The following is a 20,266-nucleotide window of genomic DNA, read 5'->3' as shown; positions in this document are numbered from 1 at the left end:
CGTGTTTTTACAATGTGGGAGCACACGAGCACAAGGAAAACATGCAAATCTTACAAAGAATGGCCGGAACCAAGATTCAAATGCGAAACATCAGAAAAGTGAGGCAGATATGCTAACCACTCGACTACTGTTTTGCCCATAGAGAGAAATTTCATTTGAAATCTATTTTTCTGTTAGTGAAAAGAAATATGTTCAGAAAGTCTTAGTTCAGGGTTCACGTCTGCAAGGTCAAACACACCCACGTTCAAATCCTCATTTGAACTTATTGACTCAGAAAAGAAAGCTTGCTTGAATAAGAAAAACTTTTGTGATGGTTCCTCTTCTAATAAAGAAAAAAAAACCTTCCAGAAAATATTTTCTAAGTAGAAAAGGATAACATTGAACATTAGATGTTGTTGTTGTCTCAAGTATTTATGTGACTAATTTTCTAAATAGGTAATTACAGTTTTATTTCTGTTATTGTCATTCTTAACAATCAGCCTTCCTCAAAATGTGACGTGATTTTAAGTATTAAACCTTCTGCAACGCAATATTTAGCTATATTCTCTCAGACTGCAGATTGAAATAATTGATTCAATTCATATTTTTCAAATCTTTTGGAATAATACAGTAGTAATCAATTTTACAGTTAATACACATAACGCAGTTGCATTTTTGCTAAACAAGAGAATATGCCATGTGTATTTTACGTGACGTTTTATTGACCAGTTAATCCTTGCATCGGTGCTCAAATTCTTGTGTGTAAATCAGATTCCAAACAAAAAGTACTAATGTGGTTCAGTCGCCAAGACTCGGATACATGATTTTATAGAAAGCCACTAAATGAACTGTGAACAACTATTAATGAGGCAAATAAAACAGGCACTAAAAATAACCTACGCATCCAATTATATACAGTGGAAGCTCATTAAGTACATGTGTTGTCATCATTTAACAGCTGCTGGATTGGTGATCAGTCTTTTATATTGTTTTGAACTTTATGTTCATATGAACACAGCCATGTTTGCTTTTGTTTTTGCTCGTGTGTGTTTGCCACATCGCCATGTATAGGAGCAGCTCATGAGTTTGACCTCATCCTTGGATTTTGCTCATTATCCTGCAAATTCAGTACATGTAAATATCAGATAAGTCTAAGCGCCTTCAAAACTGGGGCAATATGGGTCATGAAAAATGGCCAGCCTGCACATGAGCACAACTATGAATATGCTATGTTTCAATGACAGCCAAATCCTTGCAATTTTAAAATCCATTCCTCTGTGTGCATTTCAGCCATTTCATTTATGAGTTCAACTAAAATCGTTCAGTCAGTGGCAATTAAGTGAATCAATTTACAGTTTATATTTCTCATTATGTCTGTCTGGTGAACCATTTATACACCATTGCTATATAAACACAAAGATTGTTCTCATTGAGGAAGATCATTTTTGATCTTGGGTTAATCAATATCAACCTGCATGGATCTGACCTCTGTAGCTACACTGAGAATGAAAATAAATCAATCAATAAATGAATAACCTTCTGGTGACAACTAGAATCGTAACCTGACTGTCAGAATTTGATTAGATTGTGATCCTGTTGAGATTGAGGATTATTAAAATCTGGTTGGGCCAGATTTACTGTGAAGTCTTTGGTGGTGATGCTGAGCTCTCCTGAGTATGTGGCGTTGGTTACATAACAGGTAGCAACTAATTAGACTAGTCGTCCCCATTCTCTTTCGGAAAGTTTTCAATACTGCAGAGACTTGCTTTTTGTCAATCTTACCATCTTCATCGTCACTGCAAAGAGACAATGATCAGCGCCTGACGCAGTCAGATGAAAGTCTCAGTCCCAAACGGAACGTCACTGTGGCTACCTGCTTATAAAAGCCGCTCACACACCTACTCACACGGGTATCGTGCCACCAGCGGGGACACAATAAGGGCAAAGCCACGTCAAGAGCTCAAGGACCGGTCACGTGCACGCAGCTCACTCATTGGATTTGCCAACCATGTGTTTTAGTGTCAAATCAATATAGCTACACACACACAATTGTACATCTAAATGATTTGAAATCATGCGGATCTTAAAATAATTCCTTCTAATCATTTTCTCTTATCAGTCTGAGTGTGAGTTTGACACAAGTGTTATATTTTAATGAGAATTAACCGACGTGTGTACATGCACAGTGTGTGTGTGTGTGTGTTAGCGGTGTGGAAAAAAATCAATTTGCCAATATATCGCCATTTTCTGCATTTTTTTTTCAGAGAAAATGTGCAAAAACACAGATAATAAATAGGATGTTTTGAGGCAAATAGTTTTGACCCAATTTGTCCTCTGATCTTCTGATTAGCATATACAGCAACTTCATTTCTCAACTCTACATGTAATTTTGATATTAACCGGGTAGAACATCACAATATCATGGTATCGCAACATCGTGATAATATCGTATTGTGACCCAAGTATCGTGATACGTATTGTATTGCAACATCCTTGCCAATACTCCCCCCTAGTCGGGGTGTGTGTGTGTGTGTGTGTGTGTAGGGCGTGGGTGTGTGTGTGTGTGTGGGGGGGGGGTGCTTGTGTGTGTGTGTGTGGTTGCGAGTGTCATACTCCAAAATGTTCTGTACTCATTTGAGAGATTCCGAGCCGAGAATGGTTCTTTTCACTAATTGTCGTTTCCTGCAGTATTCAAGTCCATGACAGGTTCCTGAAACAATCAAAGTGATGAGTTGATTGTAAATGGAATACAAATGTTCTAGTTCGCATTTGATTTGACAAGTTTGGGAGAGCGTATTCGAGGGGGCACCATGCCCCCCTCCCCCCAAAAGAGAGTGATGCAGACTACACGGTTGCGAGCTAAATTTTACAACTTCAAAGTTAATGTTACAGCATCAACAGAAACGTTGCGTTTAAGGGTATTCGGCCATGTCACCAGGGTGTGAAGTTTAACACCAGACAGACTTCACCATCGGACAGAATTCAGATTTGCTCCCCACCTGAGTGGTGTACCCACATACCGATAATTTCAGAATTCATTAGAGTCTGAGACAGCTTGGCTCTCTTTTGTTGCGGTCATTACACAGGTTTGTCAATCTAACACAAGCCAGTTCTGAAAGAGAGTGCCTCCCTTTTTTTTAGACTTAAAAATGTAATATTTGTAGGCTTCATGATGGAATGCCTGCCATTGTCCTATTTTCCCATTACAAGGCCACTCCAACTGTTTGCAGTTTGTCAGCCAGGATGTTCAAGCTCTCCTGTGACCCTGACTGCAAAATATAAAATGAAAGTAATACACAAAGCCTGAAAGTTAATTTTACTGTTCAACCAAACTTAACTAATGCAACTGTGACTCATGTAATCTATCGCTACGCCTATTTAAACACATCCAACCATTTTCTTTTCCGCTAATCCTGTGCAGAGTCACAGGAAGCTGGAGCCCATCACAGCTGCCTTCAAGTAAAAGACTGAGTAGTCGCCACCATACACCGTTTGCCAGTCAATCACAGGGCACTGTTTAAACCCATTACCCAAAATGAACGCATCCTTCACTTAGGAGGTGAAACTGAAGGATGATTTTGTTACTTTGCATCTTTGATGTCAGATAACAAGAAAATGGTATTGAATTTGCTTGAAGTGACAGATCTGTGCTCCCAAAACAAGGCACTACATACCTGTCAACTTGTACGTTTTCCCCGTGTTTTATACGTTTTTTGATAATTTCAAATTGTGTACACCGTATAACAATTTTTGTATGGGAAAAAAAATAAAATAAAAACTCGTTTTTTTGTTAGACCGATCTAATCTTGCCCATTTCGGCTCTAATCCGGAGCGTCCGTTAGCGATTCCGACTGCAAACTTCGGCCGACTTTCACGAGCAAAAGTACCCCCCATCGACCCCCCGTCCCCCGTTGAGCGATAAAGACTGTGTAAGATTCTATATAGAAATATCCATTATGGCAATACTTCCCAAAACAAGGCACTACTTCATCTGGCAGAATGTGTGGCACTCCACTTCACCTTAACCACAGAAGAAAATAGAATCATATAAATAAAACAACGACATTTGTGTTATGTGCACTGCAAGCAGAGCACTCCTAAAATCAGCTACTCTTATTTTTGGGCAAGAGAATCACATTCTTGCACTTGTGCCATTCCAGAATTAGCACTTTGTCAAAATTAGACTGCAGAACTTCACTCAAAATCTGACATATTGGTTGGAAATATCAGTGGTAAGTTCATCTCAATATAATTGCTTATGCTAGTTTTCACAGATGAAGAGCTCTCTTCCTATCCATTCATCCATTTTGTGAACCGCTTATCATGTTGTGAGTGCTGTCATGGAGCTTATTCCAGCTGACTATGGGCGAGAGGCAGCTACACCGGGTACATTAAGGACAGGGACAACTTTTAACGCTCACATTCACACCATCACTGAGTAGGAACTGTTTCAACGTTACCTTCCTGCAAGTCAGGTGAGTGAACGCTACACCGTCAGTGACCATAAATCCATTTGGAGTATATTGAGTGAACATACATTCATTACAGTCAAATTACATTCATTTAAATATTACATTTATTCATATTTTTTCATTGTATTGATGTTTAAACAATTCACTGACTGAGTCTGGTTATTAATTCAATTATTTTGTTACTCTACTTAGGACTACCGGGGAGGGCAGGGGTGGGTATCTTGTGCTTTGAACGTTATGCATATTTTAATTTGCAAATGGGCTTTTCTTTACTCTTGGCTAACAAAGAATTAATATTGTTCACTTAACTGGAAATTTACATCATGCTAGTACTTAGATTTGTCTTATAACACTGATGATCGAGGTGAGGTGAGGGTGAACCAAAACGGGACTAGCTTAGCTTCAAGGAAAATGACAAAACAAATGCTCCACAGGCTTGAGAGGAATTAAATCTTGATAAAACGTGTCATCTATTATTCTTCCTTAAGGGCAAATTCAACTTAAGATGCTGCTTATTCTTGTTGCTTACCACAAAGAGAACCACATCACTTAGTCATGTCAGAGTGAAAGAGGTTTGCAAAAAGTGCTGCACCTCTTAAACTATGGCTGCAGCGTCAATGTCTTGCTCAAGGGCATCTTGACAGTAGTTAGGAAGCAGACTAGTAGCTCTCCAACAACAAGTGGTTGCATCCACTCTATAAGCATACATTTCCCTCTCCTACCCCCTTGGCCTGGAGATTATTCAGTGATGTTTTTGCAAAGAAACAGCAGCATTTTCTTCTCCCAAATTTCGGATAGCTGGCAGGAGCACTTCCGCAGCATCGACATGAAAGACAGCTTGGCTTTCAAGAAGAATGATCTAGCTGAATTAGAAAACTCTAAAACAACAGCAATTAGGTGGGGAGAAGGCAGGGAGAGCTTGGCCCAACTGAGTTGTGCCCCGACGGCACACCGATTGCTGCCAATTAGACAGCATAAGTCTTCCCAAAACATTCATCAATTCACTCGCTGGAGAAGTTCCAATTTCAGAATCACCTTTATTGGCCAAGTATGTAAAACACACAAGGAATTTATTTGCCAGCTAAACAGGAAAAGGTCACTGCTATTAACACATTTTGTTTCTGCAGTTTACTTGAAATTGAAGTAATACACGAGAGGTGAAAGCCAATAGGCGCTGCTTTCCGTCATAGTTATTGCTACCAGTTCTCCTTCAAAAATAGCTCAATCTTTAGCAACTTGTTTGTTAAAATGTCCAATCCTTGCAGTTCTCAAAGGTTTAAAAACAACAACAACAAAAAACCCAAATCTTCCCACAGAGCTCCGTCCCTCCACATTCCACTAAACATTTGAATTATTTCTTTTTTTTGTTTGTATTAAAATCTTATCCCACTTGGCTGTCACACTAGTGATGGGCGATATGAGACCATTTTTTATCTGATACGAACCACTTCTCCTCACTACGGTTAAAAACGTACATAAAGTTGTCGTTAGTTGTAGTCTGCGCATTATTGGACATCATAATCTGGCGATGAAATTGAACTTTGTTCCACAGTTAGCCTCCAGTACAATTGCACTGAAGCATGGGGAATTTGAGCGTGTAGCCAGGTTTCTGTGATTAATAAAACGCGACAGTCCCCATTCCCGAAATAGTTGTTGTTCCAGATTACCCGTTTTGTGTGTTATGGATCTGGCGTAAGAGGTTGAAAGGCTTGGCAGCGGAGTTTGCATGGTTATCATTTATCTTAGCGCTAGCCAGAGCCCATCCCAGCAACCCCGATTTTGTTTACGTTCCCTTTGCCGACTACGGCGCTTGGCAGACTCGACAACAATCCACGCAGGCTCCACTATCTATCCACTATTCGGGATGCTTAAAGTGCACTAAAAAGTCGCTCAATCCCGTTCATTTGTATTGTACACCAATGTCAATCGCATTCACATAATAAAAAAGTACAGTTAAAAAGGAAAATGCAGAGCCCAGTCGTCATGACACTCCAGCATCCAAGTGCTGCGGCAGCATGAAGCCGCTTTCCACCCGAGGTGGGGCCACGACCGTCGGGCTGGGTGACTGCCGAGCCAGCCTCGGTCGGCTGCGGCTCTTATTCAAGTGGATGGAACACAGAAAGCGGTGCATGCACTCATGAACATTTTTACCCCAAGCTTCAATATTTATAATAAATATGTTTTTTGGAGTCAAGTAGACTTCGGCTAGTTGTACATGTACAACTTATAATTCTTTTCAGTCGCCATATTGTGAAATATATTCATAATATAATAATAATGTTGGTCTGTATATTTCTTCATTTGTTCATAACATATTAGTGATAGGAAATTACATAACTTCATTTTTATGAAGGATATGTCAAATAGAAAACCTTCAAAGGCACACTTGATCATTACTTGAACTTCAGTGTAGCCACTGGGGCTAAAAGAGTTTAGAAAAAAATCGAATCGTGTTTTTTTTTTCTCCTTCAGTATCGCGATTGTGAATTAAGATGTAATGATTTTCTGAAGTTTCTTTTCTCATGTACAGTATTTTAAGTGATAAAGGAATACATTATTTGGGGACATTTAAATAATCTTTATTACTAAATTGTGAGTATTTTTTTTTGTCTTGCTATTGTCTTGCATTATTTTTCGCATGAGATTTCCATCACACTGTTTTTTTACCTGGTTCGTTCAATTAAATATTGTTGTCTGACCTAAGAAACTTCATTGATAAAAAGAAAATTCATTGACACCATTAGGACCATGCTAAGACATGCGTTTGGATTTAGTACTGGAGAAGTTTTGACTACCGGTTTATTTAGAGACATACAAAAAAGGGACCTGATCTGAATCTCAGTTGATCAAATTCATAATCCTTAATCAGGAAAAGTGCTGTATTAACATGTAGACTCCAGTGTCATTGGAGAATGATGAAACAGAAAGGCTATATTTGGTTTAGTGTTGGTCTGTAATGCCAAAGGTAAAGCTGCATAGAACTGATCCACAGTCATGACCCTCATCAACATTTTAGTAATTCCATTACATGATTGCATACATAATGAAAATAGAGCAGCCTCCCAAAATAGAATCACATGATTATAAACCTGTCAATAGCAGTTTAAATATTAAACAACGCAGTACACAATGCGGCATTCCTCCATATTATGTAGAGAGATGATTTAAAGAAGCAGATGAGAGCATTGGATAAAAAAGAGAATCAATTGACTTTTACAGCTCCCATTTCCTGCTGCAACATCAGTAAAAAAAAATTCAATTTCATACGCAAGACAGAATAAATAGACAGTCTGCTGAATACACTGAGAGAATTCTCACTAGGGGTTACAGGAGAGGAAAAACAAAATAAAACATTTAATTCCCACACTGTGTAGTGGAATGTTGTGTCCCACATCACTCAGCATTGCCTATGTATTTTCATCAGCTTATACTGGGTCATCTTGTCTTCGCTACATACAGTGTACAGTATAGTGAAACTTCTAAAGTCGTACAATTTGAAGAAACTACACGACTCATAAACCTTTACAACTTCCCGTACATGCCTGTAAGCATATACTGTACAGCAGGCGTGTCCAAAGTCCAGCCTGGTGGCCAAATGCGGCACGCGGTCAAATATTATCTGGCCTGCACGCTCTGTCATAGAATTAATAACGTCTGGCCCATAGAATAGAAATAAAAAAATAGAAATGTAAAACTTAACTCACAAGAATGTCTCTGTAAAACTCTCTGTATTCAAAGCTACTGGTACCATATTACTTGAATAATGGGTGGTCAGCCTGGGAAACTACTGATTCTCTCTTTGGTGCATACCGCCACCTGCTCTACATATACAGTCTATGCAGTCTGGGTGGCATTTCCGTCTCTCTTCAGCAAAATGGGCGTCCGTTAATAATGGACTGTGACATCTGTTCGGACTTGACCAGGTTAGTTATGATTACACAAATGGACGAAAATGCACTTCTGTCTATGCGTAGTCCATCTCTTTTTTAATTTTTAATTTTCCCGTCTATTATCGAACATCAGCAAAATGGACGTCTGTCATTGAAGAATCTTCTAAGCGGTCCTTCGGTAAGACGGAAAGCCCACCTCTGCCATTTAACATGTGTTTAGTTCAGTGAGTGTTTTTGTTTTGTATTTGTGTGTTAGACAGTTTATCCCATTCAGTAAGCGGTTGAAAGTGGAATGGTGACTATTGCTTTCCTTTTTATGCTGGATACCCATTGCAAAAACGGATAACTCTTGCAATTTTTTTTATCGTCGTGTAGTGGGGGGTGCTGTGCATGCCCCCTTAGGGTGGATGACGGTTCTGTTCTTTCGGGCCCCCCCTTTGGCACGCCACTGCATTGCAAATCATCTATGTCAGGGGTCCCCAACCCCCCGGTATCGGGCCGCATTCCACTTTGGACCGGGCCACGGCAGGCCACACAGATGAAAGAAAAAAAAAACAAACATAAAGTACTATTTATTATCCGAAGCTGAAAAATATTGTATTTTGAAAAGTGACCAGATTCTCTCCATTACATCCATCTATGACTGACTCTTAACGCATGTCAAGTTGTCTCAGTTGCGTAATGCTAGTATTAAATGCTCAAAACTAGCAATTGAGTAAAGTAAACAGATGTATTTTTGGAAAGTTTCTTTGCAATGGGGAAAAGGCCCAGTGAGAATTTAACACCAGGGCTTATGCCCAAGAAGAAAAAGGGTACATTTCACAGATAATACCAGAAGACCCACTTGAAAATAGTTATGGATTTACAGCGACAAGTGATTCCCACGCAGGAAGGAAGCCCGCTCTGCAATATGTGCAGTCAATGCAGACTTCGAAACTGATTCCTCAACAAATGTAAGTGCCTTGAGAGGGTCATACTTGGTGGCTAACGGCTTCGCTAAGGCTAAAAAGTCATTCAATATTGATGAAAAAAAAAACCGTGGATTTGTTATGGAAGTGAATTTGTAGTTTGGCAGCTCTGTTATTAAGAAAAATGCCTTATTTTCTCTTTTGTATTCATAATAGCTCCCTAACCAAGCAAAAATATAGTTTATCTGAATACTCAATTACACGATCTAATTTTCCGTAGGATACTCAAAGTCTAATATTCAATAGTTGTAGCCTGTCATTCAACTACCCTGGAGAATTTTAGATGTTCATCTGATGTTGTCTCTAGACGGGAGGTTGTTTAACAAGGTACGAGTATTAACATAATCAATTTCTGTAGTACAAAGTATTAGTATTTCAGTGCTGTTGTAGTCTAGTGCATTTTTTAGTCTACCAATGTAATTTGTATTTGAATGTGAATGTAGAATGATTTTGTCTATTCATATTTTGGTATGAGCACACAAAGATGTAGTGTTTGTGACAGAATATAAAAAGACATTTTTGTCTTAATTTGTCGAGGCCGCACGGTTCTGTGCCAGAATAGTCATCTTCCTCAGCGTTCGTCTGCTGGTGTCTCTATTTACGTGTGTTGGGAAAGCATGTGCTAAATTAAGTGTTCGTGTGCATGTGTGTGCATTGTGCTCAGGCTGCTAGACTGGCTGACCAACTGAGTGCTCTAAGCAAGTCACATGACTGTGAAAGCCATGTCGGTTTGTGTGTTTATCTTAATTACTGCAGGACTGCAATTGGATCTCCTTTCCACTCGTACTGTATTCGTCTTTGGATTTTAATGTCTTATCCCTCCTTTTTAAAATTCTCCAAACATACAGTACTCCCCCGCACCAATATTAGGTGCTTACTGTTTATGCAATCTACTCAAATTCCACAAAAACAGCTGTATAAAAAAACTGTGACATCATTTGCAGTACCGCATTTTTCATTACTGCTGTTTCACTCGCAATGACGTTGTAATTTACAGAGTGGTGTTTCTAATATTTTGGTTATCTAATTTAGGAACATAACAGGGGAAAATATTACCAAGCTATCTTGATACGATAATATTACTCTGACGGTGTATCTCAAAATGAAGCATTTTTGTCTTTGTAAAAGAGAATGTCATACATTACATTTAACAAGCATATTCAAGCAAAAGGGTCTTGTTCATATGACTCAACGATTTTATTTGACTCTCTGAGAGTTTCTCGGCTTCCTGTGACAGTGGTTCTGGTGTCAAAGAGACTAACATGCACTGAGTGTATGCACCAAAGATTACCCTCACCTTTTTCTGAGACAGAGATTTTATAGATACAGGAACATATCTAAATATGTTAAAGGGAGACTTCTTAAAATTGACATGTGTGGCTTGATTGTTAGCAATTAATTAGTTTAACTTGGAAAAATGCCTAAGAGCTGAAAAATACACCTCTTTATTGATATATTTCACTTATGGCAACATTTTCAATGGAGATGTGGACTCTCAGGAACTTGAAGCTGTTTACACGCTCCACCTCCGTCCCCTTTATTTGGATGGGTGTATGTGAGTCACCATTCCTCCTGAAGTCCACAATTAACTCCTCAGGGTTGAGCAGGTTGTTGCTGTCGCACCTTTCAGCCAGACGATCCACCTCCTCCCTGTATGCCGCCTCATCGCTGTTTTTGATGAGGCCGATCACCGTGGTGTCATCTGAAAATTTTATAATGGTGTTGGAACCATTAACAGGTCTGCAGTCGTGGGTGAATAGGGAGTAGAGGAAGGGGCTCATCACACACCCTTGTGGTACACCAGTGTTTATAGTGATGGTGGATGAACAGTGGTTGTCCAGTCGGACATGTTGAGCCCGGCTGGTCAGGTTGAGCACAGCACTGGCACAGCAGGTACAGTGTGTGTTTACAATGTGCCTGATGCGGACACGTAAGGCCCTATTTTGGTAGAGCGGCAGCCATGTGCTTGATGTAATGGCGTAAAAGCGGGCGTAACTTTATTTTCGTGCCAGTGCAAGTCTAGCGTTTTTGGGGCAGTGTTGCGTCCGTCTTGGCGTGCTGACGCAACGAAGCACCTAATAATTTGGTCACAGAAAGTAGTCCGCGCTCGATGTAACGGCCACATTGTCATTTTTGTGTTGGGGCAATGGCCTAGTTCAGAGTATTTGTGAATTTGGCAGACGCGCAACGTGTCAGTGGGCGTTCCTGCCGCGCCTTCCAGCACATCAAAAAGTAGACAACATTTTAGACTGGCGAAAAGATGGTCTATTTTGCAGCACAGGTGGTATAACGCAATTCTGGTGTATGTAATCATGGTATTTCATTCATAAATATGACACCAGCGTGGGACAATCCCTCTGAATCATTTTAGAAATCATTGAACGAATTGTAATCATTATCATCTTAACATTTTTTTTACACACGGACGCATGATCGGGAGATGCAAGGCGGTCTCTAATTGCACGTCACCCACACGCTCATCATCCGAAAGTGGAGGTATTGCAGTTCACGCGCCAATGTCATGCACGAACTCCAGTGAGTCTAATTTCTCTTTCCGCAATGTTAAAGCAGAGCGTAATTGGGCGTGCGCTCCTTACCACCCTGATTTTGATGCAAATGAGGCCTAGTGTCTATGACTGCAGATGACAACAGCCGCTCGCTTGTTATAGAAAATACTGTAGATATGCTAATGCTAGCTGGTTATTTGTTTCAGTAGACCCACCATTTAGTTATCAGCGTGTTAAGGTTGGCATTAGACATATACTTAAGTTCAGTGCGATGTTAGCTTGGAGTTGGGGGGAGCACTGACACGGTATTCCGTTAACATGTATACATCATGACACCTTCTTTGTTTAATATGTTCTTATTGTAAACGTTGCACTGAGGCTACTCTTTATTTAGTTGGACAAAATCAAGCCACACTTGTGATCTGCGCAATGGCCGTGTGTGCGCTGTTCCTTAGTTGTTGTTTTTTTTTTTTCGGGTTGACATCCTTTGTATCTAAAATTTGAATAATCAATTTTTGTTGTTGTTGTTATTATTGCCTTTGTAATGTATTCCAAAGTAGCATTCCTTGTAGTAACATTCCAAAGTAAATGCCTTTGTAATTTCATTTTTACTATTTTATTTATTCTATCATTTTTTTATTTTAATTTTATTATTAACTCAAGTTTGGAATTCAGTACCAATCTTTTACCTCTTTGTTTATACATTATATTTGTTGCATAAAGGTATATAAAACATTTTGTACTTATTACACACTATGTAATGTCATAGTGTAAAATCGTCCTTATATTGATTGTAGCTCTTCTGTCGCCTAGTGTAACCTTAACTCAATATTGATTCCCAATACATGACGCACAGGCCAGTACAGATTTTATCTGTTTCGTGTGGCGGTCTCAGAGTGCATCACATTTTTGTTTGCTTTTCTGAAAAGCAAATCACTCCTTAAAAAGAGAAGTTTGCTATAATATCTGAAGTAGCATTCTCGACATTAGTTTTTGAAAACAGAAACTTGAAATGTCTCAATGTTTTGATGTCATGACAGCCCTGGCAACAGCAAAATATATTTCTATTGCGTCCATCAGTTCATCAAACAATCTTGCAAAAAAATTTGAATCGCCTCCTGGTCGTACTTCCTCACTAACAAATTGATATCATGAGGGTTTTAAGTAAATTACTTGCCTGTCTGTTGTAATAGTTGGTCTTGGTTGGAAGCTTGATTTTCTCCACACTACAATATTAAAGTACCTTAAAAAAAGTAAAAAAGGGAAATCTCCCCCATAAGAAAATGAAATTGAAAAAAATTACCATGGCTTTTTAATATGAATATATTTTTATGAAAACACATTGCAGGCAGTGTCACCATAATGACTTCCGACTTGCCTGAAAAAGCAACTAGTGACCAATGAAAGATTCTTGACTCTTGAATGGAGGAGTACCATTTTTACACTTCCCATCTGACTTATGTAACGCAAGAGTAAAAACCATGGGCACAGGCACTAAGACACTTCCTATTACAATAGAAGAAACATGGGAGACGCTACTATTATTGGCCAGAAAGCTTGCAGTGGCTTGGCTAACATTTGCAGCTCTGTATTGGCATTTAAAGAGATTCATCAGCAGGGCATCAGCAGATGGACAATGAGGTCAGCTGACAAGGCAATATGGTGTTAAGGTTCACAGAAGTCAGCAGTGCAGGTTACATTTTTCATATTATTACCCCTTAGCGCAAGAGTAGAGTGAAAAATAGAAAACACTCTTGATACGCAATAACAAAATTAGCAAATAAGCTACAAACAAATAATGAAAGGAGGGAAATAATTGAATCTAAAAACAATTTTCTAGCATAAAAAATATCGTCCAATATGTATAAATGAAGGGCGGCACGGTGGTCGACTGGTTAGCACGTCCGCCTCACAGTTCAGAGGTCGTGGGTTCGATCCCGGCTCCGGCCTCCCTGTGTGGAGTTTGCATGTTCTCCCCGTGCCTGCGTGGGTTTTCTCCGGGTACTCCGGTTTCCTCCCACATTCCAAAAACATGCATAGTAAGTTGATTGGACACTCTAAATTGCCCCTAGGTGTGGCTGTGAGTGCGAATGTTTGTCTCTGTGTGCCCTGCGATTGGCTGGCAACCAATTCGGGGTGTCTCCCGCCTACTGCCCGAAGACAGCTGGGATAGGCTCCAACACTCCCCGCTGGATGGATGTATAAATGAAATGTCGCCAATAGGTAATTAAGTTTGAAATTATGAGACAGATAAAAAAAACAGAAATGCTCAGAATGTCATCATTATCACAGGATGTTGTACTTACACTTCAGAAAACATACATGGAAGAATGAGTAATTAGCAGAAAAGCATTACATTGACATTCTGCTTGGAAATCATCACAGTTTGAAATAACCACATTTTGACCTGTGTCGTATTGCAAAACTGTTCCTTAATTGTGTTATCTCTTTGTCTATTAAAACAAAATAATGTAGAGAGACTCTGCACACGTCATTAAAAAAACAAAGAAAAAATGTGAGCAATACAGCACAGTCAACTGTCACAAACAAAATAACAGGCAGTGTGTCATAGTGTACATGCATGGATTTATATCGGAGTGCAATCGTATAAACATGTCGTTCATGAATATTGTGCCAATAAATAAAGCAGGTCAGGCCTCACACTTAACTTGGATTTACAACCCATCCATCCATGAAACTATCTATCCTGTCCATATTTGTTCTCAGTGGAGGTTCTTCTTTCCTAGCGTTTTGTCACAGGTTGATTCTGGGGCCACATATGTTACTCTCAGGCAGAGCAGTTGGTGAACTGTTGGGGGAGAAAACATTGCTAACATTCCTGCATATGGTACAGTCTTTCCATCCTAGCATCCCCGGCTGTCTTCATTCATCACCCTATCCATTCATTCCGCCATTCATTCATTTTAACAAACAAGAAAACATTTTTGTACACATGCGGTACAAGTGCATGTGATGACATGCACTTCATGTGATGACATGCACTTCACGGCAAAAAAAACATTTTCCATTGGAAAGCCTATTTCCCCTAGTGCCACATTTGTGAGGTGGTAATTGTGGGGTGAGCAGCAGAGATGTGTATGTACTCTCCAAAAATGATCATGCCACACTTGACTGATCTGGATCGGGTCCGCGTGATACGGCAACTTCAAGGTGATCTTCCGCAAAACCAAGTTGCGGCATAGTTTGCAGCCCGATTACCATTTCCAAACTAGGCCAAGTTCTACATAATGGGGGATATCAGAGACAGTCCGCGAAATGGACAACACCCTAAGAAGACAACAGCCCAAGATAGTCGCTCCCTCACCCTGTCAGCCCTGTGGCACTATAGGCTGACTTGTATAGATCTGCGGTCAAGATTTTCAGTGACGAGTCCAGATTCTGCCTACAGCAGTTGGATTGCAGGGTCACAATGTAGATACGACACAGAGGACGCTATGCTGATTGTTGCAACAATTGTGAAACATTTTTCGGTGGAGGCAGTTTGATGGCGACGGGGTGCCATATTCCTCACTGGAAATCCAATCGCAGTGTCCCAATACAGACAGTGGTAATTCCATATCTCCACAGTCTGGGACCACACTCTATCTTCCAAGATGACAGAGCAGTTTCTTTTTTTTTTTGAGGCGATTACCACCAGAATTTTCAAGTGCAGATGATGGACTGGCCTGCCGGCAGTTGTGACCTTAACTCCGTTCAACATTTATGAAATCAGCTATGGCTGAGCTGACTGACCAACACAACCCTTTTGGCTGACTTGTGACAAATGCTGGTTGAAGAGCAACATCCCGCAACAGTGAGTGACCAGGCTGATGAGGCATGAAGAGGAGGTGCCAAGCTTTGTATGGTTCTTCCACAAACTATTGAGGGCCTGATTGTTAAATGAATGAATGGTTAACTATCCTATAGATCTCTTACTGGTAATATGTCTTGTTTCTTCAAACTTCAGTCGTCCAATTGCAGCGTCAGGTAGCACTGAGTGTCACGTTATTAGACTGGGTGAGCCCCCCACTCCCCTTCCAATTTCAACTGATCCGTGTCGCTACTGAAGTGATTGGTTCAACCGCTCAGACGGTGACCCCCCCAGGTACAAATACGAATACCTTTATTGTCATTGTGCTCGGAGTACAATGAGATTGGGTTGCTTCCCCTCTTCGGTGCAACAGATAAAAAACGATACAATAAATAGAATAAAATAACACTGTGCAAGTGTGCCTTAGATAGAATAAGAATGAGAATGAGCTATGTACAAGATAAGGCTCTAGGGATAATACAGGCAAGGTGCTCATAGTAGAGGACATCTGCAATTGCAAAGATGCTTAAGAGACAGAAATTACCAGAAAAGGAAATATGTGGAACAGATAAATGGAGGGCAAAAAGAAAAAAAAAAACAATTAATTGAGGATGCGGCCAAATGCACAAAGCTGACGGCTCTCTTCTGCCGTGGTGGAAGCAGCCATGCTAGGGATGACAGAGGTATGAGTAGCAGCACGGCCATGGCAGGTAAACAAACACTGTCTGCCTCGTAAAATCCAAACCATGACAGTGAAGATTTTTCTTTCTCCAACTTTTAATCAGAAGAGTTCACTCTCTCTTGTGTGCTTGTTTGAAGCCGATACGACAAACGGCCTCGGAGGAGATAATGTTTGAAAACAGGCAACTTTTACTTTAAAGGGGGAATTGCAAACTTCCTGTTGGATTTAGCTGAGAATTGTCAATGTATGAAAATTGTTAGACCTACAATCAAGCATTTTACTAAAATATCCTGGTCCGTTCATCGGCCTCCGTCCGCAGCCGGGCTACCCTTCCTCTGTTCGTCCATCCGCCTTTTTGTGATGACCGGTAGGCCTATCATTTTAAACGGGCTTCCATTAGCGTTTCTGTCTACCAACTTTCACTAGCCACCCCCTCCGCTGAGCGATTTTCTGTCCTCCGTTTGTGTGTGTAACGTCAGGCCCCTTTGACCTCAAAACCCATTTGGAATACAGCCCATCTACGGCACTGATTCAGACAAACGCAAATATTTGCATACGTTAATTCTGTGATTGAATAGCGACAAAAAATATATAATGGTAGAAAGATTTTTGTTTTGCACGATCTGGGTCTTTTGGCAGTCTGCACGAGCAACTCTGAATGCTAATTTTGCACTTTGTTCAACTTTTCCACCTTTCCCACACCTCAGTTTACCAACTAGCCTTCCATCACAGCTTCCTGTGTTGTACCGATAATGCCAATTTCAATTAAAACTGAATTTTTAAAAAACGGAGACATTTTGAGAATGTTGTTACTGTAAATCTGTCTCATATAAAATGATAGGCTTGCTGCATTGGGAGGGTGTAAATAACACCTACATTTTCTTTTGAAACATTACCACAGCCTCAGTGCTTCTGTAACTTCTAGGAAAACGAATCCAGCATGAACATCACAACACATCAGATTAGTATCTACTGTAGGCAATTAAGTGTGTGTGTGTGTTTGTGCGCATGTGGTGTGCCTGTGTGTATGTGTGTGTTATTGCATCAGCATTAAACATTCACTCTGGAACATCTAAATTAATTCCCTATGCTTTATCCTCCAAAAGCTAAGCGACCTAGTTTAGATATTATTATTACTATTTTTCCAGAGTTGCAGTTTTAGAGCTTCAAAGCAATTTGACATGAATGTGTATTTGGCAGCGGAGAGAAAAAAGCATATGCACATGTATTGCCTAATGGTGTTTGTGTGTGCTCAAGGGTAGTTGCCTAGTTGAAATTCATCAAGAACTCAAACTAAAAAGTCATTTTACCATCCCACGTGACTCAAAGAAAATTGTGCTTCAATCCTAATCTTTTTCTCAAACTTTACCACACATATTGAAAGTGACAACTAATTTCACCTTATTTCTGCTTTTCCTGCAGTTGAGGGTGACCATCGTGACTTAAGGAGGCCGTCTGTGTGGCTATTGGATCCCACTTTGCCCAGCTTGACCACCTGGGGGCCTGGGGATCGAGACAAAGATGCAACTGAAGGGACTACCCCACGCCAAGTATTGACTGAACCCAAAAGATCAAAACCAAGAGTGGCTCCTGGTGGAGACAGCAAGGTCCTCTCAGAAAATGGAATCATGAGCGGAGATGGGGCCGAAGTAAGACTGGCAGACACAAAGGCGCAAAACCCGCCAAGCTCACCCAGAGACTCAGTTGCCTTGCTTAAGCAAGCGGTTGGGGAGGAGCAAGGAGGGCAGCCGGTCCTCACATTGGTGGCGGACACACCCGACCCACCAGAAGTGAGAAAGCCTTTAGGACTGCTGTCTAAGGCTGCTTGGACCAAAATCTCCTCTCCGTCATCATCCAAAGTCTCCTCCTCTTCTAGCTCAACAACAAAAGCATCCTCTTTAACTTCCTCGTCCACATCTTTACCCTCCACGCCAGCTATTAACCGTGACATTCAGACAGTGAAACCAGACGTTGTCTCTCTTATTGATGTCAGCAACAGCTCTTCAGACAGTAACAGCACCACCAGTCTTGGTAAGTTTGAAAATGTGTTGAATGAAAGTAGCTCTCATTTGAGTGCAGACCTCCTCCAAGACCAAACCATCCTAAACGTATGAGTCTCACTTGTTTGATTGGTAAACATGACATGGTGCGCGGCTTTATGCTGTTCAAGTTCAAATTTCATTTCATAAGTTTCAGTTCATAGTTCATAATTCAAAATTTTGAACTACTGTGAGTTGATTATTCCAAAAACCAACTAGTTCACGCTCTATTTTTAAATTACTGATTAAAACAAAAAGGACTGTAGGCTTTTAATGTACAAGCACAAATGCAATCTAAGGTAGGAACCGGGGGAAATTAGCTGTCACACTAACTAACTAACTAACTAACTAACTAACTAACTAACTAACTAACTAACTAACTTAACACTCCTCTCTTCTTCTGGCAACCATAAAACGACGCTCCACCGGCAACTTCCTGTGACCACAACACACAAACCCTTGCCTCTCAAAATCCAAAGGGAAACGCTCAAATTCCTACCAGGGACTAAGAAGCAATAACTTACGTTACTATTTGTCGCCTGCCAATGTTTCCAGAGTGAGGTATCCACCACAGCCTCTTTTTTCACCCTCCAAACTGCCATCATGCTTTACATTTTTTGACGCATGCAGCTATGTGAGTCTCTGTGACTTGGGTTGTCAAATAAGGTGTTATTTACTTACATATGAAGGCCTGTTTTTCCATGTATTTAGCCGTGTTTTGCATTTGATCCATCACAGTGAACATACATACTATCCCACTGGAACAAGGGGCTGCTGCTTAAGCACCCGGGGAGCAGTTTGGGGTATCAGTTTCTTGCTCAAGGACACTGGAGCCATGTGCTCCGGGATGGATTTGAACCAGGGTCCCCTACGGTGGTAGGCGACGACTTCACCTCTTAGCCTCAGCTGCCCACCTTCATCACCTACGTTCTGCTGACGTTCGCCTACGTTCGCTTATTGCACTCATTCACAACACTGCAGATCTGCATGGTCGCTGCAACAATCGTTCCAAATACGTAACTGTGAAAACGCTGAATAAGTTATTTTATTTCTTTTAAACCCAAACAAACAGTGATCGAACAAACCTTGTCACCCCCAGGTTTAATGCTTGGTAGCGATAATGGCAAATTAGTACCGGTAAATGATTTAAATATAATATTGACAAACGTTGCTATAATAACACTAAGTGTGTATGAAATACACTTCCGGGCCATAAATACAGTATACAAATAAAAATAAAATGAAATGAAAAAAAAAGTATGTAACTGAGTGCCATGACAAACTAGTTCATTGTGCACCATTTGTAACTTCAAAATCTCACGTCACTGAGGACCTCCCTATTTGTCCATGGCCTTGATGGTTAAGATGAAACTGAATTTACATTACGTGGGGAGACAGCCATCACTTAGAGCAGTGTTTTGCAAAGATTTTTCGAGGCACATTTATATCATTGAAAAATCGCGTGGCACACCAGCAGCTGAAATTGTGAAAAAAAAAAAAAAGCTTATTTTAACAATATAGGAGTTATATTGTTTATATAAGTATTTTTTAACATTGAATAATGACATTATATTATATCGTCTTGAATAGGAATTAAATAAACATAAAGAAAAGTATTTTATAATGTTTCATATTGATAATAAGTGTGAAACATGGGCCTGTTTGGATAAACATGCGTCACTAATTCGCTTGTCTCTAAACAAAGACAATTAAGTACCTGCTACTGCTGCTACCTGCTGGTATGGAAGAGTACTACAATGTAGTAAAGACATGATCACACTGCCAGGCGCTAGACCGCACAGGCACACAAATTCAATGATTTCCCACGGCACACCTGACAATATCTATTTGAAAAACACTGACTTAGAGGAATTTTAACATTTTCATCACTTCAAGAATTTAATGATTTTGATATCTT

At 40.2% G+C, this 20,266-nt stretch overlaps 1 protein-coding gene across 7 annotated transcripts in view; it reads left to right on the top strand.

Moving 5' to 3' along the window:
• Positions 1-20,266, top strand: part of kiaa1549la (KIAA1549-like a) — a 108,295-nt gene that overhangs the window by 18,808 nt on the left and 69,221 nt on the right. For all 7 annotated transcript variants that reach the window (XM_086028345.1, XM_086028346.1, XM_086028348.1 and 4 more), the window contains exon 2: positions 17,732-18,340. In XM_086028345.1, the coding sequence (XP_085884471.1) occupies positions 17,732-18,340 (609 nt within the window). The remainder of the gene's footprint in view (positions 1-17,731; positions 18,341-20,266) is intronic.

This window comes from Filicampus tigris, chromosome 4, assembly GCF_054856515.1.
Source record: "Filicampus tigris isolate MCC_2025a chromosome 4, RoL_Ftig_1.0, whole genome shotgun sequence".
In the NCBI taxonomy this organism is placed as follows: Eukaryota; Metazoa; Chordata; class Actinopteri; order Syngnathiformes; family Syngnathidae; genus Filicampus; species Filicampus tigris.
This window is presented reverse-complemented; position numbering and strand designations above follow the sequence as displayed.